Consider the following 27,415-nt stretch of genomic DNA (forward strand, 5'->3'; position numbering starts at 1 on the left):
TTCATAATGACTACTTGGTACATCACTGCTCGAAGGATAATTTCCAAAATGTTTTTTTTAATTGTAGCTGAGGACATAAAGCTGAATAGTACTGTTTTTTACTGGCCGGAACAGATTGAGATAATCTTTGAAAATAGCAGAGCCCAGTTGTTTAGCAGGAGAGATCATGCAGAGGTTTCTCTGGTTAAAAGGTATGCTATTAAAATAGGACATTCCCTTGAACTAGGAGTTTAAACTTAATTAAGTACGAGAAATGAAAAGGCTTGGGACCAACAAAAAGGGAGGTACTGTCAAGTTAATGGAACTGCTCATGGGTGGAAAATCTGTCTTCTAGTACTATGGGGTTTTAAACCACGTTTCAGAAAAATATCACTAAGCAGGATAGGCTAGATTTTTTCCCTATCCCTGAATAACTAATGGATGGAAGGAAGGATGGTGCTATGACTTTCATAATTTCATCCCATTATTCCTAATTACACCCCCATATACTAGGATAAAATTTTATGTTCTCTCCTTGTTGTTTGTACCTTTCATACATCTATATGTGGTTAGTAAAAGGCAGCAAGGACTAGTGGACTGAGCATGGGACTAAATTTTAAAATGATTCCTGAGTTCTAATCCTGTCTCTGGGACTAATTTACTGCATGGATATGGGCAAATTAATTAACCTTTGTGTCTCAGTTTCCTCATCTGTCAAATAGGAACCTCATAGGGCTGTTGTAAGGATTAATTAATTAATGTATGTTTACAGGGGCACCTTTACTTACAAATCCTAAATTTTGAGGTTAGATTTCACTTGATGATGCCCTTTGTAATTTAAAAAATAACCAAAAGCCTGAAAAATGTAATATTACTGAGCTGTCTTTGACTCTAATTAGGTGCGCAAAGTTTGAGGCATTACTTGAAAATTATTTCAAAGAAGTAGAAAGTTACAAGAAACGGGATGTCATGACCATGGAAGAAATGAAGAATAATGTTGAAAAATTTAATGAGCTGGATAAGAATCTGGATAATGCGCTAGTGGAATTCGAGGCAAGTAATTATCACCTAGCTTAAGTGAAAAGTTTATTTGTAATGTGTGTTAGGTAAGATAGATGCTTAGGTTCATATCCTGTTTTTTCATGGTTATAGGCACATATCTTGGAGTTGGCTTTGAATAATTTTCCCAAGTTTTCAGACATCTATTGCCAATATTACTATTGCAGTTTATTAGAGTTGGTTTGAAAAACTGAAAAGGAGTACTTGTGGCACCTTAGAAACTAACAAATTTGTTAGTCTCTAAGGTGCCACAAGTACTCCTTTTCTTTTTGTGAATACAGACTAACACAGCTGCTACTCTGAAACCTTTGAAAAACTGGACACTCTTGACAAAAAATTTCATCAGAAATTCATTTCTTTTGGGGTTTTTTGTCAAAATTTTTAATTTTAAAATTTTTCTACACCTGCATCGTCCTCTCTGCTCACAAATCTGGGTCCTTGGGAAGACAGGGCTTCCTCAATGTCTAAGAATAGAGGGAGAAACATGTACAGAGATGGCTCTTATCTCTGAACATGGCCTCTCAAGCACAGAGCTGGGACTCAAAAGTTCTAGGTTCAGTTTCCTGCTCTGCCACAGACTTTCTGTGTGACCTTGGGTAAGTAATTTAATCTCCTTGTGCTTCAGCTCCCCATCTGTGAAATGAGGATAACAGTACTTATTTTCTGCCAGCCTTTCTCTCTCTTGTTTATGTTGATTGTAAGCTCTTTGGGGCAAGTTTATGGTCCCTTACTGTGTACATGTACATCACCTACCACCTGGTCTTGCTTGGAGACTTTGAGTGCTATTGTAATGCAAATTAATGAAAATAATAATCATAATGGATAAAATTTACCAATGTACTTAAGTGACATAGGATCCTAAGTATGCATGTCACTTTTGAAAATGGGAGTTAGACTCCTGTGTCTCATTGAAAGTCAATGATATTTGGGCTCCTAAAAGTCTATGACATTTTTTAAAATGGGATTTAAAGTCATTAGGGTCAGATTTTTCAAAGGTATTTAGGTACCTAAAGAGGCTGATAGGTGCCTAATGGGATTTTCAAAAGTCCTTTGGTGCCTAACTCCCTTTAGGTGTCTAAATACCTTTAAATATCTGAATCTTAAGCCTAATTGAAAATGTTACCCAATGTTCCATAATAGGATTCTTACATAACAATTGGACTTCTTAATGGCAATATTTTTTTTCTTAAAGGCTATTAATAAAGAAGAGGAGTTACTTGAGCGGGAGAAGAGCCAGTTTCCTCTACTGCAAACTATAATTATAAATAAACAACCCTTTGAGCAACTTTGGGTAACAGCTTACAATTTCCATACTAAGTCTGAGGAATGGATGAATGGTGAGGACAAGAGCTGGATGAAATATTTCTCACAAAAAGTTTATATGATGAAATTTACCAATTTTGAGTTGGCTGAACTTCTGTAGAATTCTGTAGAGTTACAGCCAGCAATCTTTTGAGAAGCAGCTGGGACCAAAGCCCTGAGTTCCTGATATTGAATCTGTTTGTGATACTGATTTGCTGTGTGGTCTAGGGCAGAGGTTCTCAAACTGTAATCCACGGACCACCAGTGGTTCGCGAGCTCCATTCAGATTGTCCATAGATAGTTCCCTCTAAGATGCACGCCAGGGTAGCCGCACACAAGAGAATGAAGGGTCACCCTCCTAATTAGTGGAGCCATGCAGGCGTGGCTCCACCAATAGGTGCCTTGACCCTGGAAAAGATGCACATGTCATGTGAGGTTGTGGTCTTGGGGGGGAATAGGGAGTAGATGGGCGGGAGCAGTGGGGTGAGAAGAGGGGGTGGGGAGAATCTGGAATGTGCAGAGAAAGAAGCGATTTTCCCCAGCTCCATGGCTGTGGCTGCTGGGGAAAGATGGCCCTCCTTCCCAGCCTCAGCTCTATGGCTTCTGCTGCGGGGGCAGGGAGGTGGGGGGAGAGGGAGAGACCCCTGTTCCTTCCCAAACCCAGCTCAGGGGCTGCCGCTCTGGGGGAGAGAGGGCACATCCATCACATTAGAAAGGTAAGGCTATTGATATTAAAATATGAGTTGTGTGCTTTTATTTGTAGAACAAAAAAAGTTTAAGTTTTTTTTATATTGCGCTTTTATCCAAAGTGCTTTACAATAGTTAGCTAACTGTAGAAATATCCGGAAAGGCCATTAAGTGGTCCACTGAGACAGACCCTCAGCAATTTTCAAGTGGTCCATGGGAAAAAAAAGTTTGAGAACCACTGTTCTAGGGCAAGTCATTTAATTGCTCTGCATCTCCTATCTATAAAATGAGAATGCTATTACTTACTTACTGAGCTGGCGCAGATGTTGCAAAGATTAATTAATGGCTGTGTATAAAACATTTTGAAGAGGTAAAGCACTATATATAAGTGCTAAGTATAATTGTGGGCCTGCACCTGGTGTTATTTTAAGGTAGTTTTTGGGAATTTATCTTGTTCGCACATGTTCCTTAAAGAAGAATGGTAACAAATACCTATAAATGAATCTTTTTAGTAATAACTTGGCACTGAGATCTTCTTGCTGGCCTTTTCTAATTATACATGCAGGATCTCTCCAGGACTTGAATTCTGAAGAAATTACTGAGGAAATTGGAAATATGTGGAGGACAGTGTATAAACTAACTAAGACTTTTGCAGACCTGCCTGGACCTAGACGCTTAGCAGAAAATGTGAAATTTAAACTTGACAAGTTTAAGCAGCATCTTCCCATCCTGTCTATTGCCTGCAATCGCGGAATGAAGGACAGACATTGGGAGCAGGTGCCATAGCAATACATTTTAAACAATGAAAACATTCTACCACGATAAGGAAATCCACTCAAAATTTACCACATGATGGTCCGATATTGAAATCCTTAAAGGTGCAGGCAAAACTCCCTGTGACAAAGTTGGAGTTTGGCCTGCGGATAAAACTACAGAACTGGGGGAAATTATGTTGGTATTTCTTTAACTTTTATATCTTACTAGCTGCTTGATAAACCCTGCTTACAAATTTATGTGATGATTGTGCTTATTTTTTCACTTATTTTCAGATCAGTGAGATAGTAGGATATGAAATAAGACCTGATGAAAGTACTTGCCTTCTAAACATGTTGGAATATGGATTATCAAAGTACATTGAAAAGTAAGAAATATATCCTAGATCTAATTCCTTAAAATCAATTAGTATATTGTATATGCTTTCATAATCAGATATCAAATTCTAGTGCATTGAGGCTTATTGGATTGTTGTTATTATTATTATTTATTATTATTTTATTTTATTATTTTTAGAGTTTTTAAGGCCTTTCAAATTTTCACTGCTGAACTTTATCTGATGGCATTTTCAAAAGTGCCTAAGAGCACAAGCCCCATTGAAAAACAATGGGACTTGTGTTTCTAAATTACTTCACTTCATTTCACAATCCTCCCCCCCTCAAATCTCTACAAAGTTTTAATTTACAACCGAGCAGCAGCATTATATCATAGTGATTATCAGCAATAACTTGATTAGTTTGAAAATATAAATAAAAAATCCTTGAAATATATGCATATGCACTATGGGGGAATAGCAGATGGAGCAGTGATTCTGGAATGGCCAGAAAATGTCTAGGTTATGAGTGAATTATTCAGGTAATTCCCAAGAAGAGACAATAAAACATTCACCACACTGTCATGTATTTGTCTTTGCCACATATGTTACAGTAAAACTATTTTAGACAGTTTTAAAGCATATTTTTGGTACCATTTTTTATTACATTCTGTATCTCTGTGTCTCTGAAGTCAGGTACCTCGATACCCAGTGTCCATCTTCCAGGAATTATTGGCCTGTTTTCTATTTACCAAAATTGGGTATATGCTTAACTTAACTTAGATTGTAGGCTCTTTTGGGCAGGGGCTGTGTTTTTCTTCTGTGTTTGTATAGCACCTAGCAAAATGGGATCCTGATCTTTAGGCACTACCATAATAAATACGTTTTTTTATTATGAATTAACAAATATATGTGAAACATGCATTTAACTGACCACTTTTCTATGCAAATACTGGGCTGTAATGCATGGACGCTTCAATGGTATATGCAAGTCTGTAATTTTTCTCACATGTTTTCTCACCTAATTGCCTTTTTCCTTCCTGCATTGGAAGATTCATTCATTCATTTATTCTCCTGCTTGTGGAGTGTAGAGTACACACTTTGTAGCCCCAGTTTCCAGAGAGCCCAGTTTCCTGCCAATGTTGCAGCCTGCTCTATGTTAAGGCTGAGGCAGGTGAGGTCAGAAGCCATAACATCCCTCCAGCATTTTGGCAAAACTGTCCACAATGTCTTCCCCTCCAGCTTGTGTTGGATCAAACACATACGGCATATGGAGCAGGTAGCCAAGCTATCTGAGCCAATATTGAATCACTTGGGAAGACACTAGAGGCTGGTTGGTCCAGTGCCTGACATCCTCATTCGTAATGCGATGAAACCATCATATGCCTTCAATACATCATTGCTCTTTCATCTTGAAAGCATCCATCTGGTACATTTGCATCTCTGTGATGGCTCAAGTTTCGGAGCCATACAAAAAAACAGAAGCCGCTGCTGCTTTACAGATCTTCATCTTACTCTGAAACTCAGACCTCAGTGGTTCAGGAGTCAAGTTAGCGATTAACATTACTCCAAAAAGCCACAGTAGTGTGAATTCATTGTTTCATTCACAGCAAAATGATTGACCAAGCATTATTTTATCAACTACAATTGGTTAATAACATAGTAAAAGCATCCTGATTGGTTAATAATTCAAATTAGTTAATAATTAAATCACAAAGTGTTTTAATATCATGTGCTGCAAAGTGCCAAAGGAGATACATTAATGAGCCACTTGTGGCTCATGAGTTTCAGTCTGAGTATCACTGCTCTAAATGATATTTATTTATTCACAATCTTTTCCTTTTTCTCTTTAGAGTGTGAGAGTTTTTTGCAATGTAGCTAAACCAAATTTCATTTTAATCTAGACTGGAGCCTATTGGAGCAGCAGCCAGTAAAGAATATTCCCTAGAGAAATCCATGGACAAAATGAAATCGGAATGGGCCAACATAAGCTTCAGTTTTGTGAAGTACAGGGACACTGTGAGTAAACATCAAACTAACAAATGTGTTGTTAAGGAGAATGGGTCTGAGTCTGCCTCACACTGATTCAGCAAAATAGTGGAATTATTCCTGATTTACAGTGGTATAACTAACTGAGTGAAGGAGAATCAGGCCCAACACACCATGTGAAGTTACCAAACTATCTATTTTAGGTACTTATATGGCCTCCAATGTCATAGTATCTGAGCATTTCATAATCCTTGACATATTTATCCTCACAGCATCCTTAGGTGGTAGGGAAGTGGTGTTATCCCTATTTTACAGATTGGGAACTGAGGCAAAGAGAGATTAAGTGACTTGCTCAAGGATGCAAAGGAAGTCTGTGGTAGAGCAGGAAACTTGAATCCGACTCTCTTTGAGTCCCAGGCTAGCACCCCAACCACTGGACCATGCTTCTTTCCCAACTAAGGTAGAGTCTCTGTGGACATTTTGGAAATGGGGGCATACAGCAGAGATACAGTTCATCTCTTCTGATATTACAGGTGTTCATTTGCTTCCATCCACACCTTACAGAGATGGGGAATTACAGGCTAAATTTTTGGGAGTGAAATATTTTTAAGATCAATGAATCAGAACAACTGTCATTTGCCTTAACAAAGTCTGATATATTTACAGAATACCAGTATCCTGTCAGCAATTGATGATATCCAACTTTTGCTTGATGATCACATAGTTAAAACGCAGACTATGTGTGGCTCTCCATTCATCAAACCGATAGAAACTGAATGCCGGGTAAGGAGAAGCTGGTTTGACTGAGTTAATACTTCTCTCATAATATGCTTTTCTCAAGTGGTTCGTGGTATTTTGACATGAGAAGATGTTAAAATATAAGCTTGAGCTGTTTCTAAAGAACTCAAATATTCATATTGTATTTTCAAAGAATGCTGAGCTACTGGTTTCCAAAGAAGCATATGCAAAGCTTGCCAATATGCTGAAGGAAACAGTAATTGCAAGCCAGTCACTATATGCATGTTTTCTGAGGTGTTTTATATTTTGGGAATAGGTCAGTTGCTTTAAACAAATTCTGCTAAGTTGTGTAATGAGATGCAGCTCTGTCATTTGTGAGAAATAATATATTTGTAATCTTTTGGCATTACCATAAGATTTTCAAAGTTATTCTACCTGTTGGTCCACCACTCCTTAAATATATGATTTCATGGTAAGCTGATGAAACAAATCCCTCCTATAAGTAATGATGAAAAGAGGAGTTAAATATAATGATTTCCCTAAAGGAAGCTTCCACAGAAAACAGACTTTTCCCATCAATATTTGATGATAAATTGAAGGCTTTTCTAACCTAATTCTCATGACTTGTCAACACTTCTAAACCCTTAATTCCATCCATTCCTTAGGACATTGGCTCTGATCCTAGCAAGAGCTGAGGGCAGAGGAAGCAAATGCTACTTTAATTTATAGCCACCTGTAACAATCCCCAAGGGGCTGTATGGCAGCTGGAAATTGCTGAAACACAATACAATCTGGCCACACCTCTTCCATTAATACATTCCTGGCATACCCCTTACAAAGGGATCTGTGAGAGGGTTTGGCAAGGAAAGAGGGCCCAGTCCTCCTCTTCTTACTGAGGGCTTGTCTACACTTACCTTTTATAACGCTTTAACTTGCTGGCTCGGGGGATGAATTTGAGCTCTTTAAAGCAAATTTGAGCACTTTAAAGCGCTAGTGTGGACAGACTCTGAGCGCTGGGAGACCTCTCTCCCAGCACTTGCGTGTGACAACACTCACACTTCAAAGCACTGCCGCAGCAGTGCTCCTGCGGCAGTGCTTTGAAGTTTCTAGTGTGGACGTAGCCACGGGCAATGCACCCATTGACTTCAGTGAGCAATTTGGCTGTCAGCCGTGTAATATTGGGTCAAAGTTAATGAATATTCAGATATTTATTGTGGGTGTGGAGCAAAATTCAGAAGACCTCTGTGTTTCTTCATTCTTTTTAAATTACGTCTTGGTTTTCATAAAGACTAATTTTGAGTGTGTAAAATAATGTGCTACTCTGCCCACATGGCTTGTGTCATTTCATTGTCAAAATTATTTCAGGGGATTTTATCTGATGCAAGAGACTGATTATTTTCGCAGCAATCAAAGGGATATTAGTCCTTAAGTTACAATTTCATTATAGGTTTCAGAGTAGCAGCTGTGTTAGTCTGTATTTGCAAAAAGAAAAGGAGTACCGGTGGCACCTTAGAGACTAACAAATTTATTAGAGCATAAGCTTTCGTGAGCTACAGCTCACTTCATAAATCTCTCCTCTGTTTTTTCCACCAAATGCATCCGATGAAGTGAGCTGTAGCTCACGAAAGCTTATGCTCTAATAAATTTGTTAGTCTCTAAGGTGCCACCGGTACTCCTTTTCTTTTTGCGAATTTCATTATAGTTTGTGATGTTTTCATAGCCATGCTGATCCCAGGATATGAGAGAGACAAGTATGGGTCTTTTACTGGACCATCTTTTATTGGAAATACAGTATTCTAAAGATTGCCCTGGAAAACTCATATGCCTCCTTTGATGTGGCTGTTGAGTTCTTTTTGTAAATGTACATATGGAGTTGACTAAACTTTAACTTGGCTGCCTAGTAAGGGTAAAAATAGAGGTATTTTGTACAAACCAAAAAGAATCCATTTATAGAGAGCATCTCTGAGCACGTCTAGTGGCAGTCACTCATGACTAAGAACAATACTTTCATCCAGAGATTTGAAACGGTGGTGTTTATCTTTGAAATGAACTAATTTACAGTCAAACAGACAAAAAGTCCAGTCTTGTAACCTTACTTACATGAGTAGTCCTTCTTCACACAAGTAGTGCCAATGGGATTGTTCATGTGAGTAAGTAATAAACACATGAGTGAAAGATGCATGATCAGCCCATGATTTTTTTTTAAGTACTTCTTTCATGCAAGAGTATAATATTACAGGAAAAATTCTTAAGTTGATTTGTTTTCAATCACATATATACTGATAATAAAGAATTGTAACAGAGAAAACGTTGCATTAAAATAAGTATTTATATGATATTTTACCCTCTGTTTATTCTGCTACTCAATGTACAATTTAAAACAATTGGTTGGAGACCATACATGTTAAATGTTCTGTTTACAGGCATGGGAAGAGAAGCTTGTTTCAATGCAAGATATTTTAGATAGCTGGCTAAAATGCCAGGCAACATGGCTTTACCTGGAACCAATTTTTAGTTCAGAAGACATTATAGCTCAAATGCCAGAAGAGGGCAGAAAGTTTGGAATAGTAGACGCTTGTTGGAAAGACATCATGACACAAACAGTAAGTATTTGCATTTAATAAAGTGCAAATTATGTTTGTTTATATTTCATCAAATTAGTTTTAAGCAAGATAATTTGTCTGCTTATCCAGAGTCAGAGATTCAGATTTCAGTCACTGGAACATAGAACACAGAGTCCAAAACACTGTTAATGCCTAGTCTTTTAGCAAAAATGGTAGGTAAGATTACCAACCCTTTTGAGATTTCTGTAGAATCTAGACACCACAGAATAAATTACCACTGATCCTTTAACATTAAAAGGAGTGTAATAGCAGAGAGCAAACACAACTCTGAGAACAAGCACAGAAGAGGATAAATGTAGGGTGCTAAAGGTGCATTTCATAGGACTTGCACACCTATTTGTGAATGAACAAATGACTATAAACTGGCCATCATTAGGCTTTAAATTAGACGAAGGTTTCTAACCATCAGAGGAGTGAAGTTCTGAAACAGCCTTCCAAGGTAAACAGTGCAGGCAAAAAAACCAAATTGGCTTCAAGACTGAGCTTGATAAGTTTATGGAGGGGATGGTATGATGGGACTGCCTATGATAGCAACTGCCAGTAGCAAATTTCTGGAGATGGGACACTAAATGGGAAGGGCTCTGAGTTACTACAGAGTAGTATTTGGGATCAGGAAGGAATTTTCCCTGGGTCAGTTGGCTGGGAATTTTTCGCCTTCCTCTGCAGCGTGAGGCACGTATCACTTATACTGTAAATGGTGAATTTTCTGTAACTTTAAGTCTTTATACCATGATTTGAGGACTTCAGGAACTCAGCTGGAGGTTAGGGGTCTATTTCAGGAGTGGGTGAGGTTCTGTGGCTTGCAATGTGTAGGAGGTCAGACTAGATGGTCATGATAGTCTCTTCTGAACTTAATGTCTATGGATCTGTGAGTGCTGAAAGCCCAAGGCACAGCTGCATGTCCATACAAATAGTGATTTGCTTTCCAAATCAGTATACATTTGAAAAGATAGTAATACCTGTGGATATGATCCTGTAAATTTTTTCACAGGTTACCATATTGTTGGTATCTTTTAATCTCGACAAAGCAATGGTCTTAAACAGCAATAACTGTCAAATACTGCATATATATTTTCCTCATTTGAAGTCATTCAACAACCAAAGCAGTTTCCATGCTCCGTAATGTATTCTGTAGCCTTCATTATCACCAAATAAAAATAAAATGAAACAAACTGACAAATCAAATGTGAACTTTTTAGCAGTTTCTACACTGTATTTCTTTTTATAAAGGTAAAAGACACCAGAGTACTTGTAGCAACTGAGCAACCCAGGATGTTGGAGAGGCTTCAGGAAGCAAATGTTCTCTTAGATGATATCCAGAAGGGGCTGAATACTTATTTGGAGAAGAAAAGATTATTTTTCTCACGGTAAATTGATTAACAGTTTCAACTTAGAGCAGCAAGAACCATAAAGAGATTCTAATGCTCTCTTTGTTTGAAATAATTTTTATTGAGTTGTGTGACTTGTAGTTGTCACAGAACACAGTTCTGTACAGCAAAAAATGACAACCTATTTCCCTTTCTAGACATGTAGCCCAGATTCCCTGTTCCAGCTGAGCTATGCTTGGCCCAAGATTTGAGTGGGTGGGGAGGCCAAGGTGTTTTAGTACAGCAGGAACTTGCAGTGGAAAATACATCATCAGTTACCGTGTATTTTCAGGGGAACATGCCATCTGCAGCAGTTGATTGCACCCCCCCCCACACACACCCATCATTCCATCAGCCATGCCCTACTCAGCTGCACAGAGATGAAGTCCCATGTAATTGCCCCAGAGTGTCTAAAGATGATTAGGTGATGGTGGAGAACAGGCTGTGCAGTTTACTTTACAGTGTGCATGGCTGTCCCCCCTCTGTTTTGCATAAGGGGATGAATGTGACAACTGGCATGTAAAAAGGTGTAATAGTTTTATAACTTTTAAATCTTGCTCCTTAAGTCCAAATATCAAAGACTCACATGAACCCAGAAGTTCTCGAGAATAGTGCATTCCCCAAATCAGAGCAGGTAACTTCCCTTTTGTGATAAGTGTTTTTTACTTTAAGAGTTAGAGCAAATCCAGCTTCTCAGATGGTGGTTTCATGTCTGAAAAGTGCATGTGCATTTTCTTTTCAATAGGTTCTTTTTCCTGTCTAATGATGAGCTGCTTGAGATTTTATCAGAAACCAAAGATCCCCTTCGAGTACAGCCACATTTAAAGAAATGTTTTGAGGGAATCTCTAAATTAGAGTTTACAGAAGATCTCGAGATCACAGGAATGATCAGTTCAGAGAAAGAAATGGTTCCTTTCATAAAGAAAATCTACCCAGTGAAAGCAAAAGTAATTTTTTTTCTGTTATGACATTACATGAATAGTTGGTGGTAAAAGATGTGCTTTTGGGGAAATGAGCTTTAAAATACCAAGACCAGATTTTTAAAGGTATTTAGTTGTCTAAAAATGCAGATAGGTGCCTGCTGGGAGTTTTAAAAAGGAGTTAGGCACTTGGGCCGTGTTGAAAATTCTGTAGGTGCCTATCTGCAACTTCAGGCATCTAAATACCTTTAAAAATTGGCCCTTAGAACATAACTAAGATACCACATCACAGCGGAAACAAGGAATGAATGAAAATATTAAAGGTACCGGTATAGGATTGCAGCCTAGCCTTATGGTTAAAAGGTGGCACAGTGGAGGTAGCAGCATGTAACAAGTTGAAGAAACACTCTGCCTTCCTCATGGCAGGAAGGCAACCAGGAGGCCAGAGTACAGAGAACACTGCTGCTCTGCTGCATTGTCCCTTGGGGGCTAGGGGTGGCCAAAGGCTGTGTGAAACAGGAGGGAGGCATGGCCAGTGTGGAGAACAACATGAAAACACAGGGAAGGCCTTGTGAATCTCAGACTATCCCTCATCATCGCTGTTCCTGCCCCACAACAATAGCAGCATGGCTCAAACAGATGCCTTGTCATTAGCAGCTATCCTCAATCCCAGTGTGGCCACAGCCCCTTTGGGGATGTGGGGAGGTGACAGACTGAGAGGAGTTACTGTTGTTGCTAAGACCAACAGTAACTTGCACTATAAACTATGTAATAAGGCGTGCTGTTATAATATGAATTAGATGGATGAAATTCCCTGACCTGTGTTATCCAGGAGGTAGGACTAGATGATCTAATGGTCTCTTTTGGCCTTACAATCTATGAATCTGTAGGTTTTGTAGAAACTTGCCAAAATGAGTGGCTGATTCCTCTGCCTCTCCTTGGCCATGCCCCACTAAATTGGTAAAATTGAATTCCTATGTAGCAGTCATGAACAGGGGTAAAAGGTATGGGGTGAAAGATAGGGGATATTCTATTTAGCAACCTTTTAACCACATCTTTCAGGAACAATGTGTTCACTGGTGTTATGGCCATGTTGCATTGACCTCCCAGAGCTGCATATAGACTACCTGGATGTATGGATACCATGCTGCCCCTTCAGATGCACTGCTCAGGCAGTTCACATGGCTTATTTTTCTGTATGCACTGTTGTGCTGCAGGTATGCCTTCATTGTGTACACCAGTGCTTGTGCCTCTATTTGGAGGCTGTCCACCCATTTTCTTCTTTACCCACCAGAGCAGAAAAATGCATGAGTCAGCCTTTATGCTTTAAGCCTAATATATTTGAAGGTTTACTCCAGTGTGAAATTTGCTCTGTAAATGCCATTTAATCACAAATTTTATTTGGTGTATTTTCACTCTCCTCTCTTGTTCTTGTTTTAAGGGCATGGTAGAGAAATGGCTTTTGCAAGTAGAGGAAATGATGTTGGCCAGCATAAGACAAGTTATTCAAGATGGCATTGGAGGATATGTTCAAGTAATTATTCATCTCTTGCGTCTGTATCAATAAATTACAGCATAAAGTAATTAACATAAAGTAACCTACACATGTACAGGGCTCAAACTCTCTTTTATCACCATGTTAGGTTTTGAACTACGTAGAATCCTGTTGTGCCAATTTAGCAGCATCCATTAAAAGTCTCGTATCTAATTTCCTTGAAGGAAAATTAATGAAGTTCTCAGTGTTGAGTGCCATTTATTTTATAAATCAGATTTAAAAGCATTAGGGAAAATAGATTTTGTTATTGACAAAGCCTAGTGCATACACATCATTTTCTCTATCTCAAGTGTGATTATTTTTTTTAAAAGGTTCCCCGAAATAAGTGGGTACTTCAGTGGCCTGGACAGGTGGTTATTTGTGTTTCATCCATCTACTGGACAAAGGAAGTGTCTGAAGCTATGCGATCAGGAACTTTACTTGTAAGGTTTTCTTGTAAATTCTTTCAATTAACCAAAGACTAAATTATGATATTAAGAAGAACTCTAACGAAGTGACTTGTATTTTTGAAAGCATAAATTCTGACTTTTCTACTTAGGTTAAATTGTGGCAGAATATCCTTTAATTCAGAGAGCTTTGCAATTTCCACTTTTCTTGTCATTCACTTTTGTCGTTCGTCTGCTTTGTTTTCTCTTTTTACTTTGCATTCAGTCATGCTGTATATTTGTCTTATGTCTCGGCAGCAGCTATTTCTCTATCATTATGGACACTGATTTTGATTTCATTTACACTGGTGTAAATCAGAAGTAACTCCATTGAAGCAAGTTGCTGATTCTTATTCTTGGGTCATAGAGCTTTGCAAGTGTGAACAGAAGAATTAAACAAAAGTTGCAAACTATGACCAGATCTTATAAATAGTTACTCTTCTATGTATGCTTACATGCCTAGTCATGTGGGAACTACACACACGAGTAGCTGTTTGCAGGATCAGGTGATTACACAGCTCTTGTGGCTGCTAGCTTCTCTGTAGGATAAAAATGCATCAGCTAGGTTTGGTAGTTGAATGTTATTCTTCCCATAAGTATTTGCAATTCATCCATCATCACCATGGTCTTATGTATTACCCCATTGGGAATTGACCCAAAGTACACTAAATAATGGAAAGACCTCCTGTTGACTTCAATGGGCTTTTGATCGGAACCATTAGAGTTGGGTGAATACTGCAACCTTTTTTTCCTGTGATTATTTACATGAATTTTTAAAGGAATTTACTTCACCTGTGTGCCCCTTCTTTGATCACGTTCTGGAGCTGCTCTAGCAAATGAGTCTACTGGTAGGGATTTTCGTGAAAACAGAAAATTTTTAAATAGTTACTGCGGCAGAGACCAGATTCTGATGCTTGTACTCATCCACTCAAGACACAGAAACTACCTTGGCTTCAGTTAAGCTATGCTGATTTACTGCATCTGAGGAGCTGAACCCATGTGCCCAGTCAAAACAGGCTAAATTTAAAATGCTTGCAAAAAAAAATATCATCAATGATCCATGTACCAAAATTATTAGTAGAAATTGTTGGGCAAAATAATTTGAAATAAAGAGTAAATTCAGGAAAATATTACATTTGCTGAATAACAAGTTATTACAAGTAAAAACAACGAGGAGTCCTTGAAGTGGGTTATAGCCCATGAAAGCTTATGCCCAAATAAATGTGTTAGTCTCTAACATGCCACAAGGACTCCTTGTTGTTTTTACTGATACAGACTAACATGGAAAAAGAAAAGGAGTACTTGTGGCACCTTAGAGACTAACAAATTTATTAGAGCATAAGCTTTCGTGAGCTACAGCTCACTTCATCTCTGAAACCTATTTATTACAAGAAATTTCATCCAGCTTTAGACAATAGAGAGAGCATGCATATCTCCTGGTACAGAGACTTGGCATTTGATTTAGGGAGAAATAAATGGCTTCCATTTCAGACTACAAAACCCTTCTGAGTAGTTATGATGAAATAAAATAGCAGTATATGAAGGAGACTCTTAAATGTTTGCATAGTGCCATTACTGAACTGCCTCATTTTGTTGGAAGGGTTTGTTCTAATGACTGCTCTCGGAGTTTAGGAGCTATTTGCTACAGCTTGCCATTAATACTCACATTTCTTTCCGTAACAGCAATTCTTGGAGAAGAGCAACCTACAAATTGGAGAAATTGTTCAGTTAGTGAGAGGAAAGCTGTCCAGCGGTGCCCGTCTGACTCTTGGGGCTCTCACTGTCATTGATGTGCACGGTAAATGCATGATTATTACCTCTCTCATTACATTCCAGGCAGAACTGCTACCATTAACTGAAGCAAATTATCTGCAACAGATAGCCAGGGTGCGTCCCCAAGCTAAAGTTACGTCCTGGAGAACTAGTTAAAGGATTATATTAATTATTTTCAGTTGCTAATTCACATGAGACAAAAACTAGTTGTAAATGCCAGCTTTAGGCATGAGCAAGATAACTAATGATTTGAGCATGTAGCCTGAGCAATTCAGAGCAAACTTTGTGGAATGCCTAATTTCAGCACCTCTTAGCTGGGGCGCCATTTCAGATTTGGGGGGGGCGACTTTAACCATGATTCCTGGGGCTACTTAGACACTTGAAAACTCTAGTTTTTTTGGCAGATAATTTCGCAGTTAGCTGAGAGGAGCCCTGTATCTAATTCCTTTATAAGAGAAAGAAAATTAAATAAATATTAGACCCACTTGGCTCTAATAACATGTTCTGACATCTTGTGGCAAGTCACCTAAGGGACACTGGTTAGGTTTAAAATGTTAATGTATTGTGACGGGGCAAGGCCAGATGGCTACGGAAGAGTAGTCTTATTGGGATCCGGGAAGTGGGCGGGCGAAGCCCGTCCACTGCTAAAGGATCCCCCCCAGGCTAAAAGGGGGATCCCCAGGACCTAGATACCCAAAAAATTCCGGGGGACAACTAATGAAATAACAGGGACAGGAGTGTGGTCAAAGGGTCAAACGAAGGGAACCGGATGGGGATACCGAGCAGAGAACACCGGACAGCGCGCACTGCTCCTCAAAGGCGTAAAAGGAGTCAGAGGACGCCACCCAGAGGAACTCTGCCTGGATACGTGAACAGACTGAGGATCGGAAATAGGCCCCACAGTCACAGGAGACTTCATCGGCCAACCTCCTCACTCTGGTTTTATAGATGGCCATTTTAGCAAGGGCCAGGAGGAGGTTGACCAGGAGATTCCGTGACTTTGTGGGGCCACGGATAGGGAGTGCATAAATGAGAAAGTGAGGGGAGAAGTGCAACCAAAAACGTAATAAAATATTGGTGAGGAGCCGGAATAGGGGCTGCAGCCTGGCACACTCCAAGTATATATGTGCCAGGGTATCCTTCACGCCGCAAAAGGGGCAGGTGTCTGGGATTGAGGTGAACCGCACCAAGTACACGCCCATGCTCATGGCTCTGTGAAGGAGCCGCCAACCGACATCCCCGGCGGGCCTTGGAACTAAGGTGGAATATAGGCTGGTCCACCGGGGTTCCTCACCCTCCAAAGGTGGCAGGAGGTCCCGCCATTTTGTATTGGGGCAGGACACGAAGGTGAGGGCATGAAGGGTATGGAGCACGAGCATGTATAGATGTTTTCTTGGCGCAGTTTGAAAGCAGACCGGCTGCATCTCGTGCAGCCGGCTTCCAGTGAAGGGGTGAAGTGGTCAGTTGGGTCCACGGGGCAGGAGTCCAATTAAAAGGTCCGGCGGGCCTGGGGTAGCGGGTGGGCAGGGCGTGCCCTCGTGCAGGACCTGGTCGAGATAAAACCGAGCAGCGGGCGGCAAAGCGGCCTTCACCTCCTGAAGTATGCGTCGGGGAGTAAAAGATCTGGAAAGCCCCATGCGCTGAGCGAGAGTCAGGGGATCCAGCCAGTCTACCCGGTCATAGTCCAGGAGGTCTCCGACTCTTGTGACCTCTGCCAGGACCAACCTCTGGTGCACTGAGCGGGACTCCGCCACCTGCACATGGAGCTGGGGGTTGTGTAGCAGGGGCTCCGCGAGGAGATCTGCCCCTTCGGTGGCCGCCACGGACCTGGTCGTTGAAAAGAGTTTCCAGGTCTGGAGGAGGTCCTGGTAGAAGACTGGCAGCCCGGAGAGGTCTCGCGGAAGACCTCTCGGATGGAGATAAAGGAGCTGCTGGTCGTATCGGAGCCCTTGGAAGTGGCGCAGGAAGGCGTGCGCCAGTATGCTCCACGCCGGACTACCTGCACCATAAAGGAGCCTCTGCAGGGTCTGGAGGCGGAAGACATGGACCTGAGTAAGCAGACATTTTAGGCCCTCCCTCCCTCCACCAGAGGTAGATGAAGAACCCCTGCAGGGACCCAGTGCAGTCCTGACCAAAAGAACTCCAGAATCGATGTCCGGAGGTTGGCCAGGAAACCCGGGGCCGGGACCAGGGTGTTGAGCCGGTACCAGAGCATGGACAGGACTAGTTGATTAAGCACCAGTGCTCTTCCTCGAAGGGAGAGGCACTGGAGTAGTCCTGTCCATTTCCGGAGCTGCTCTATCATCCCGCCCTCTAAATTCTGCCAGTTCTCTGGCGGAGAAGGATGCGTGGCAGAAAGGTAAGATAGAGCAGCGGACCCGTGCTCCACCAGATGGCCTGAAGCGCGGGTGGGAGGGAGCTCGCCTGCTGCCAGTCCCCTACCACCATGCCAGAGCTCTTGACCCAGTTGACCTGCGCGGAGGAGGCTGCGGAATAGATGGCCTGGCAAGCCTCCACCCGCGCCAAGTCGCCCGGGTCCTGAACCACAAGGAGCACGTCATCAGCGTACACCGACAGGACCAGCCGCAGCTCTGGCTCCCGCAGCACCAACCCTGTCAACCTCCTTCGGAGGAGACAGAGGAAGGGCTCGATCACCAGAGCGTACAGCTGGCCTGAGGGGGGCACCCCTGCCGTACTCCTCGCCCGAAGCTGACCGGTTCGGTCAGGGTCCAGTTGAGCCTGACCAAACACTCTGCGAAGGCGTACAGCGCCCAGAGAAAACCCACAAACTGGGGTCTGAAGCCAAACGCTTGCAGAGTGCTGAGGAGATACCCGTAATCCACCCTGTTGAACGCCTTCTCCTGATCTAAGGACAGGAGGGCGAACGACAGATCATCCCTCCACCCGAGTTCCAAAAGGTCCCGGACCAGATATATGTTGTCGAAGATACTGCAGCCCGGGACGGTGTAGGTCTGGTCTGGGTGGACCACGTCCACCAGCACGGACCCTAGCCGCAGTGAGATTGGTTTTGCCACGACTTTGTAGTCCGTGCTGAGGAGCGAGATGGGACGCCAATTTCGTAAATCACGGAGGTCCCCCTTCTTCGGCAATAAGGCAAGCACGGCTCGCCTGCACGAAAGAGGAAGGACCCCGCTCTGCAAAGACTCGGCCCAGACGGTGACTAGGTCTGGGCCGAGGACATCCCAGAACACGTGGTAGAACTCCACGGTCAGCCCGTCCATGCCCGGAGATTTATTGGTGGGCATGCGACGGAGGGCTTCCGAGAACTCGGCCAGAGTGAGAGGCAGCTCTAGCTGGTCTCGGTCGCCTGCGCTGACCGTCGGGAGCTCCTCCCAGAGCACTCTGCAAGCGTTAGGATCGGTCGGATCCGGGGAGAAAAGGCTTGCGTAGAAGGCTCTCGCCCTCCCGCACCTCTCCACCGGATCCGTGAGGGGGGTGCCATCTTCTGCCAGTAGGCAGATGATATGTTTCTTAGTCCCCCTCTTTTTCTCCAGGGCGTAGAAGAAGCGGGAGCTGCGATCCATCTCCCAAAGGAGACGGATGCGGGATCGAACAAAGGCACCCCGGGCCCAATGGTCCTCGAGGGTCCGGAGCTCCTCCCACTTCTCCTGGCACGCTCCGCAGAGGGGTGGATCCTTGTGGCTGGTGGCCAGACGCCTCTCCAGCTCTAAGACCTCCCGTTCCAACTGCTCTATCGCCGCATCCCTCCGTCAGCTGGTGCCCCGTGTGTAGCCACGGCAGAAGAGCTGGGCGTGCACCTTCCCTAGGTCCCACCACTGCCGCGCTGAGGGAAAGGCACGCCGCTGCCCTCGCCAGGCCAGCCAGAACTCCCGGAAGGACACCACGAAGCCCGCATCCTCCAGCAAGCTGTTGTTAAAATGCCAATAGGCCGGCCCCGGCCTCTCCGCGCAGAGGGAGGCTGTCATGGTGGCTATATGATGGTCAGAAAATGGGGCCGGTCGGATGCTGGAGGAGTGGGCTCGTGAAAGATGAAAGCGTGATAAATAAATGCTGTCCAACTGGGAGTGGCACGACCGATGGGCCTCCACCCGGACAAAGGTGAACGTGGAAGTGTCATCCGGGTGGTGGTCGCGCCAGATGTCCACCAGGGAGTGGTGTTCAACTATCTCCTGGAGGACGGCGGCGGCGGCGGCCCCGTGGCCCACCGAGATGGGCAGACAGGGTGCGGACCCCCGACGGGGCTCCTGATGGTTTGGCCTGAACACTGGGGCGATAGGGGGCGGCTAAGGGAGGATAGCAGCCCCTGGTGGGTCGAGACGGGTAAACACAAAGGCGACTCCCTGCGAGTCATCTGTTGGAAAGGGGAAGGAGACAGCCCCAGGGGCGGCAATAACATCTCGGGAGGTGGACGGGATAGGGGCAGGGTTAGAGGTGAGAGTCTGGGCGGGGAGAGGGCTCTCAGTGATGCCCTCTGATGGATTGGGCGCAAGCTCTCTGGTGGATTTGGCAGCCACGGCATCAGTAGGTGGACTCTCTTCTGTAGGGCCCTCTCCCGGGAAGGAGGTCGAATGCTCCTCACCAACGAGGGATGCCCCTGGTGGCTCAGGTCCCAGCTGCGTGGCATTGGCCGTCACCTCAGCAGGCTCGGCGGCTCTCAGCGGGGTGCCCTCTACAGCCGGGTTGATGGAGGAGTCCAGGGGCTCCTCAGAGGTGGGAGCGGAAGCAACGGTTAGGGGGAGGGAACATGGGGAAAGGGGGCTGGAGTGAAGTCGCCCCGATCAAGGCCTGCTGGCATAGGGTCATCCTCCCCCTGCGTGACCGGGGTCAGACCCAGGGCCTCGATCTCCTCATATATAGATGGGAAATCATTTTCCGCCAACCCGGGATTCTCCCCGCCGGCACCTGACGCGACGGTTACTTCGGGGCACACTGGAGTTTCAGATGGCGCCTCGGGGATCTTGGAGGGGAGGGACTCCCGTGGAGGGGAGATACTGCCTTCCAGTGCAGCCACGTCATCCCCAGCCGGCTCTGGTGGATGGAACACACCCGTGGGTAGAGCGGAAGGCTCGGCATCGGTGCCCCCCTTCCTGGTCTTCCGGGGGGCCTCCGCATCAGATGGAAGGAGCGGAGCTCGAACCTTCCGCTTGCCCCACTTCCCCTGGACTAGGGCCCAGCCCTCCATGGCATCATCCGGGGTCTGGCTAGCAGGGGTTGTGTCAGGGGGCAGAGGCGATGGCTCAGGGACTCGAAGGGATAATGGTGGGGCAGCACAAGGGAGGGAAGATTCCCCTTGGGGTGGGTCCTCTCCCATGCCCGGCGGTGTCCCTGCTGCACCCTCCTCCACAGGCCCCACCAGATTGCAAGCAGCGGGGGCGGGGCTCTCCTGCTCATCTGGGCATAGTTGGGGAGGTACCCCTTGGGCCCGAGTGGGAGCAATGGTGGACTGGGAAGGAGGAGGGGTGGTTTCGGGTGCCGGGCAGCCAGGGGTGCCAGCGATGACGGGGCCGGTGCCCTGCCCGGGCTCGGGGGTCCTGGATGCCCCTCCTTGCTGGGCCAAGGGGCAGTCCCTCCGGATGTGCCCCATTGCCCGGCAGAGGTAGCACCAGGCCTCCCCCGTGGAATAAAGCACCCGGTAATGGGCCCCCGGTAGGGGACTAGGAAAGACCCCTCCAGCACCTCTCCGTCATGCGCTGCCGGCGGCAGTTGAAGCTGCACTTGCCGGCGGAACGAGAGGACGTGACGGAGGGCGGGGTCTTTGCAGCCCAACGGGAGAGGGCTGATGACAGAGATGGGCTTCCCCAAGATAGAGAGGGCGGGTAACAGGGCGGCATTGGGGAGAAAGGGAGGGACAGAGGTCAGGACCAGGCAGACGCCCAGGTCCTCTAGCGGCTCTAAGGGGACAAACATGCCCCCCTACTGCCAGGCCCTTCTCCACCGCCTCCTGAGCGGCGGCCTCCGATGTTAAGAAGAAGGCGATCTTGCCATACATTTTGGAGGCCGCCACAATGGCTGTGGGCCCCACCACCCTCGCCTATGCCCGCACATAGGTCTCCACGTGGGGCAAGGTGGGCACCAGGAGGCAACGGACGCCGTGCTTCCTGGTCATGGTGGGAAAGGGGCCCCGGCTGCTATAGATGGTAGCAGAGGCGGTGGGCGGGAGAGATGATGAAGCGGCAGGCGGGGGGGCTGCCGCTACCTGGGCATACGCCCTGGGGGCCGGGGGAGGGACACCCGCAGAGTTGGTGGAGGGAACAGCGGGGAGGGATGCCCCAGCCAGCAGTGGGGCCGGGGCATTGGGGGCAGCCCCTGCCATGGAGGGCCTGATCTTCTTAGCGGGTCCCTTCACCTTCTTCTTCCCCTTCCTGCCGGCTGGGGAGGCTCCCCCCGAATCTGAGGGGGTGAGACATGTGGCAGCAGTGGAGGTCACTCCGGTGCCCGTCGCTGCTGGTGCCCCAGCGGGGGAGATGGCAGATGTTTCGGAAGCGGAGGTAGAAGCTTGGGGTGGGTGACGGAGGGGCAGGCGGGGGAGTGGCAGCTCGGGCTGCTGGAGAGGCGCCACCCGTCTCATCCCCCGCCATCATGAGCAGGGAGGGAAAGGGAGACACCAGAAGGAGGAGGGGAGAAGGGAAGCAGGTCAACCACTCCTCCCCGCTAGGCTGCAGGCAGGGGAGGAGGGCGCCAAAAGGGGGAGCTGGACGGGGGCAATCAGGGATTAGGGGTCAGTTGCCGACACAGGGTGGAATTCCGGCTCCTCTTCGTGCACTAGAGAAGGGGGGGATACAACAACATTCGGGTGCAGTGAAGAGGGTTGAAACTAAAATGGGGAGTTGCACAAGCTCATGGGAGGGGGCATGGGCACACGGAGCAAGGGGCTAAGCAGGCTGGAGGTAGGGCAGGGAAACCAAGGGGCTAGCCTTAGAGGCTGGGGCAGGGCAAACAAACAGAGGCTGCAGGAGGAAATGGGCGGGGCAGGCAAACAAACTGAAGGTAGTAAGCGGGGCTGGGACATAAGGGGGGCAAAAGCTGCAGAGCGCAAATGGGGCAGGTAGTAAAGGGCAAAGCTATGGGGTGGGCAGTCCAGGGGGGAGGGCACGTGCACCCACGTGCGCTTGCACAAGTCTTTTTAGGCTGGCTGCTGCTTCTGACCCAAAGGGTGAAAATAGGGTGTGGCAAGCCAAGCAAGCAGCTGAGTCCAGAGGCAGGAGCTGAGGCAGATGGTATACAGCCAGTGGGGGTGGTGGAGGGGGCAGCGGTGGTGGTAGTAGTGGTGGAGGTTGGGGGGGGACACAGATGGATCGGGGGGCAGCTCCACGCCACACCCCCTGTGTCCCTACAAACACAGTCAAGACCCCCACCACAAGAGCACAGTTTGAAAATTACTCAGTCTTAGGGCCCTCTCCACGGTGGTCTGCAAAGTCTCTAGGTGCTTCCCGACTGGTAGATGGTCCTCTTCTTCTCCTCCTCAGGCTTCTGCAGCTCCAGGCAGCAGACTCTGCAGCAGCAACCGCAGCTCCAGGAACTCCAGGTGGTGGGCCAGGCAGGCAGAAAGGACCCCTCTCAGGTGGTGGTGGTGGTGTCCACAACAGCAGTGGCTGTGGTCCCTCACTCTTCCTCTCCGGGGAGTGGGCTAGCATCCCCCCCCGGGGGCTGCAGTTGGAGCAGTAGTAGCACCCAAGAGTGGGGGGTCCAGCAGCCAGGTAGCAGAGAATGGGGGGTGTCTGGCCCAGCCAGGGGAGCAGCTGGAGCAGCAGGAATAGCAGCTTCCCACCTCCCTTCAAGCTTGAAGGCTATGGAAGAGTTGTGGGAGAGAGAGAGATTTGCTCCAGGCTAAACAAATCCTTGGTACCAGGTTAAGTGAAATGGCAGCTGCTCCAGGTCAATTAAGACACCTGGGGCCAATTAAGAACTTTCCAGAAGGCAGGGAGAAGGCTAGGTTGATTGGGACACCTGAAGCCAATCAGGGGCTGGCTGAAACTAGTTAAAAGCCTCCCAGTTAGTCAGGTGGGTGTGCATGTCAGGAGCTGTAGGAGGAAGTTGCGCTGTTGGAGAGGTTGAGTAGTACGCACCATATCAGGCACAAGGAAGGAGGCCCTGAGGTAAGGGTGAAGTGGAGCTTGAGGAAGTGAGGGCTGCTGTGGGGGAAGTAGCCCAGGGAATTGTACATGTCATGTTTCTAAAAGGTCAGCTACCATAGCTGATACTATTAGGGTCCCTGGGCTGGAGCCCGGAGTAGAGGGTGGGCCTGGGCTTCCCCCCCGCCGCCCACCTTTGCCCCCTGATTAATCACTGAGACTGAGAGACAACAGAGACTGTGCAAGGAAGGATAACTTCTTCTCACCTCCCTCGCTGGCTTATGATGAAAATAGCTCAGTAGACTGTGACCCTTGTCTCTAGAGAAAGAAGGGTTATGTGGAGGGTCACAGTGAGCCTCTGAGGCTAGCGAAATCCGCCAGGAAATGCGGGACCCACAGAGGCAAGGACAGAGCTTTGTCACAGTATATTCTTACTTTATTACTAACTCTGTAGAGAGAGAGACCCCATCAGGATGGCTGGGTTCTATCCCAGTTCTGGGAGGACAGCGGGGTCTAGTGGGAAATAGTGGTGAGCAGATACATCTGGGTTCTGTATAAGAACATCAGAATGGTCATACTGGATAAGAACAATGGTCCATCTAGCCCAGTATCCTGTCTTCCAACAGTGGTCAATGCCAGGTGCCCTGGGGGGAATGAACAGAACAGGTAATCATCAAGTTGCCCTGTTGCCCGCTCCCAGCTTCTGGAAAACAGAGGTGAGGGACATGCAGAACATGGTGTTGGATCCCTACCCACCCTGGCTAATAGCCATTGCTGGACCTATCCTCCATGAACTTATCTAGTTCGTATTGGAACCCTGTTATAGTTTTGGCCTTCACAACATCCCCTGGTAAAGAGTTCCACATGTTGACTGTGAAGAAATACTTTTGTTTGTTTGTTTTAAATCTGCTGCCTATTAATTGTATTTGTTGATCCCTAGTTCTTGTGTTACGTGAAGGAGTAAATAACATTTCCCTATTCAATTTTTCCACACCATTCATGATTTTATAGCCCTCTATCATGTCCCCCCTTAGCAGGGCCAGCTCCAGGCACCAGCAAACCAAGTAGGTGCCTGGGGTGGCAAATGTAAAGGGCGGCAGGACGTCCGGCTCTGAGGCAGCAATATGCCTTTGGTGGTGGCGGGAATTTGGCGGCCGCTCCGTCACAGTGCATTTCGTGCTTGGTGGCAATTCGGCAGTGGGGATGCTACTCTTCTTTGGTCGCCAGTGGCAATTCGGAGGCTGCACCATCACTCCGCCTCCATGTTCGGCGGGCAGGATTCCGTCTCCCCGTTCGGCGGCAAGTTTTGGTTGTTTTTTTTTGCCGCTTGGGGCGGCAAAAACGCTGGAGCCGGCCCTGCCCCTTAGTCATCTCTTTTCCAAGCTGAAAAGTCCCAGTCTTTTTAATCTTTCCTCATACAGAAGGTGTTTCTATCTATTCTAATCATTGATGTTGCCCTTCTCTGTACAGTTTCCAAATCCAGTATATCTTTTTTGAGATGGGGTGACCAAATCTTCACACTCTATTCAATATGTTGGTGTACCGTGGATTTATATAGAGCTAACATGATAGTTTTTCTTATTATCTGTCCCTTTCCTAATGATTTCCAATATTTGGTTAGATTTTTTAAATTGCAACTGCACTTTGAGCAGATGTTTTCAGAGAACTATCCACAATGACTCCAAGATCTCTTTACTGATGGGTTCAGCTAATTTAGACCCCATCATTTATATGTGTAGTTGAGATTATATTTTGCCAAGTGCATTACTTTGTATTTATCAACATTGAATTTCTTCTGCCATTTTGTTGCCCAATCATCCAGTTTTGTGAGATCCCTTTGTAATTCTTCACAGTCTGCTTTGAACTTAACTATCTTGAGTAATTTTGTATTATCTGCAAATTTTACCACATCACTGAGTACCCCTTTTTCCAGATCATATATGAATATGTTGAATAGGACTGGTCCCAATACAGACCCCTGAGGGAAACCACTATTTACCTCTCTCCATTCTCACCTTTTATTCCTATCCTTTGTTTCCTGTCTTTTAACTGAAGTGCCTGGCAGTGCTTTCAGGATCATCTAAAGAGCCTTAATTTACTTTAATGATAAGCCTTTTGTTATCTTAATCACCTTACCCAATAGTTCTCAAACTTTTGTACTGGTGACCCCTTTCACATAGCAAACCTCTGTGTGTGACTCCCCCCCTTATAAATTAAAAACACGTTTTTATATATTTAACACCATTATAAATGCTGGATGCAAAGCGGGCTTTAGGGTGAAGGCTGACGGCTCACAACCCCCCATGTAATAACCTCGCAACCCCCTGTGGGGTCCCAACCACCAGTTTGAGAACCCCTGACCTTGCCTCTGTTTATAAACAAAGTCCCTGCCCCAAAGGCTGTGCTGTCCCAGCTTCCAAACTCATCACATACCACACTCAAGCTGTTGCAGTTAAGAGCTCCGTCTGGGGCTAGGGTGAGTAGGCCTCCCCTACGAAACTCGGGGTGCGGGGCTAGAGCCCTCCCCTGCCCCCTCTAAATGGCGTTCCTGTCTCTTATACCAATCTCCCTTCCCCTTCCAACAGCAGAACTGATGGGGGACTCAGCTTCAGGAGGAACAGTGGGCTGGATTTTCCATTCCAGTGTGCTACCGTGCACTACTCAAGTGTGGCAGAGTGGTTGTATTCTGTCCAGAGGTGGCCAGTTGAGAATTTCCTTTGCATGTGGGAATTCTCCACTGGTGTCAAACTGGCGGAAGCAGCATAGCTGCCTTCTGTACTAGTTGCCCTCCTACCTCTGGTATAGGGAAAATGAGGTGGCACTGTGAGGACTGGGAGAGGGTATGCTGGAGTAGAACTCTACTACACCCATCCTTCACCAGCATACATCAGAGCATCTCCTTAGGTAGTGCAGAATAAGGGAACTGCAACTGGCTCCCTGATGGCTCCTACCCTCACTTCTGTACTAAGTGGAGCTCTGGCCCAGGGGACCCTGAAAGGGTAAGGCTGGTCCCAGTGAAATGTTACAGTTATAAATACATAGATAGATATGTATAAACAAGTATTATAGTGATGACCAGGGATCCTAGAAATCCATTTGCCATGGAAAAATGTGGAATTTGCATTTTTACAGAAACTCTTTAGTTTTATATTGTGGCTGCTAGGGAAACTAAAGTTCAGCATTTCATTTTATTTACGGAAAAACTTGGGGTTTTATGTTTTTTTTATCGGAGAATTTTGGGTTTTTTAATCACAGAAGACTAGGATCCCTGGTGATGACATGCATGGTTCAACAGTAAGGTATGGTTTGAGTTAGCTGTTAATCATCAGTTGCTATTTCACTGTTCAGTCAACTCTACAGTATGGTGCCTGTCCAGTTTTTTTTTTTTTTTCCATTTTGAGATTCTGGCCTAAACACTGGTACTAATCCTTCTTTTTTCTGTTTAATCAAGGATAAATTTGAACTGGATTCCAAGAATGAAATGCAGCACAGCTGTTGAGAAATATAATATTGCTAAATGTGATATTACAACTGTAACTGAAAAAGGTTGCAGCCTAATTCCGTGCTACATGTCCTTCCATAAAAATATTCTTTTAACCCCATTAAATTTCTATTTATGTTGCTAGACCATCTCCTTCAGTAAAATAGCAATCACTTCACTTTTTAAATTAACAAATAATGTTAAGACTACATTGTGTTGGAAAAAACTAAGCATCTTTATTCTTGGATGCTTGCAACCTCTGCTGAAGTTCTCTTCAATTACTCAGCTCTATGTAACTTTGACCTACTAAACTTGTTTATTGTATTATTACAACATACAAGGAAATGGAGAGCAACAAGAATCAGACTCTTTAAA

General features: G+C 45.5%; 1 protein-coding gene across 1 annotated transcript in view; it reads left to right on the top strand.

The window, feature by feature from the left end:
• DNAH3 (dynein axonemal heavy chain 3) overlaps positions 1 to 27,415 on the top strand; it is a 113,913-nt gene that overhangs the window by 29,344 nt on the left and 57,154 nt on the right. Inside the window, exons 16-28 of the mRNA XM_038420155.2 lie at positions 68 to 191; positions 879 to 1,032; positions 2,231 to 2,375; positions 3,593 to 3,804; positions 4,077 to 4,168; positions 6,019 to 6,133; positions 6,770 to 6,886; positions 9,265 to 9,444; positions 10,696 to 10,832; positions 11,578 to 11,779; positions 13,194 to 13,286; positions 13,619 to 13,729; positions 15,416 to 15,530. Coding sequence (XP_038276083.1) covers positions 68 to 191; positions 879 to 1,032; positions 2,231 to 2,375; positions 3,593 to 3,804; positions 4,077 to 4,168; positions 6,019 to 6,133; positions 6,770 to 6,886; positions 9,265 to 9,444; positions 10,696 to 10,832; positions 11,578 to 11,779; positions 13,194 to 13,286; positions 13,619 to 13,729; positions 15,416 to 15,530 — 1,797 coding nt within the window. The remainder of the gene's footprint in view (positions 1 to 67; positions 192 to 878; positions 1,033 to 2,230; positions 2,376 to 3,592; positions 3,805 to 4,076; positions 4,169 to 6,018; positions 6,134 to 6,769; positions 6,887 to 9,264; positions 9,445 to 10,695; positions 10,833 to 11,577; positions 11,780 to 13,193; positions 13,287 to 13,618; positions 13,730 to 15,415; positions 15,531 to 27,415) is intronic.

This window comes from Dermochelys coriacea, chromosome 10 (assembly GCF_009764565.3).
Source record: "Dermochelys coriacea isolate rDerCor1 chromosome 10, rDerCor1.pri.v4, whole genome shotgun sequence".
NCBI classification, from domain to species: Eukaryota; Metazoa; Chordata; order Testudines; family Dermochelyidae; genus Dermochelys; species Dermochelys coriacea.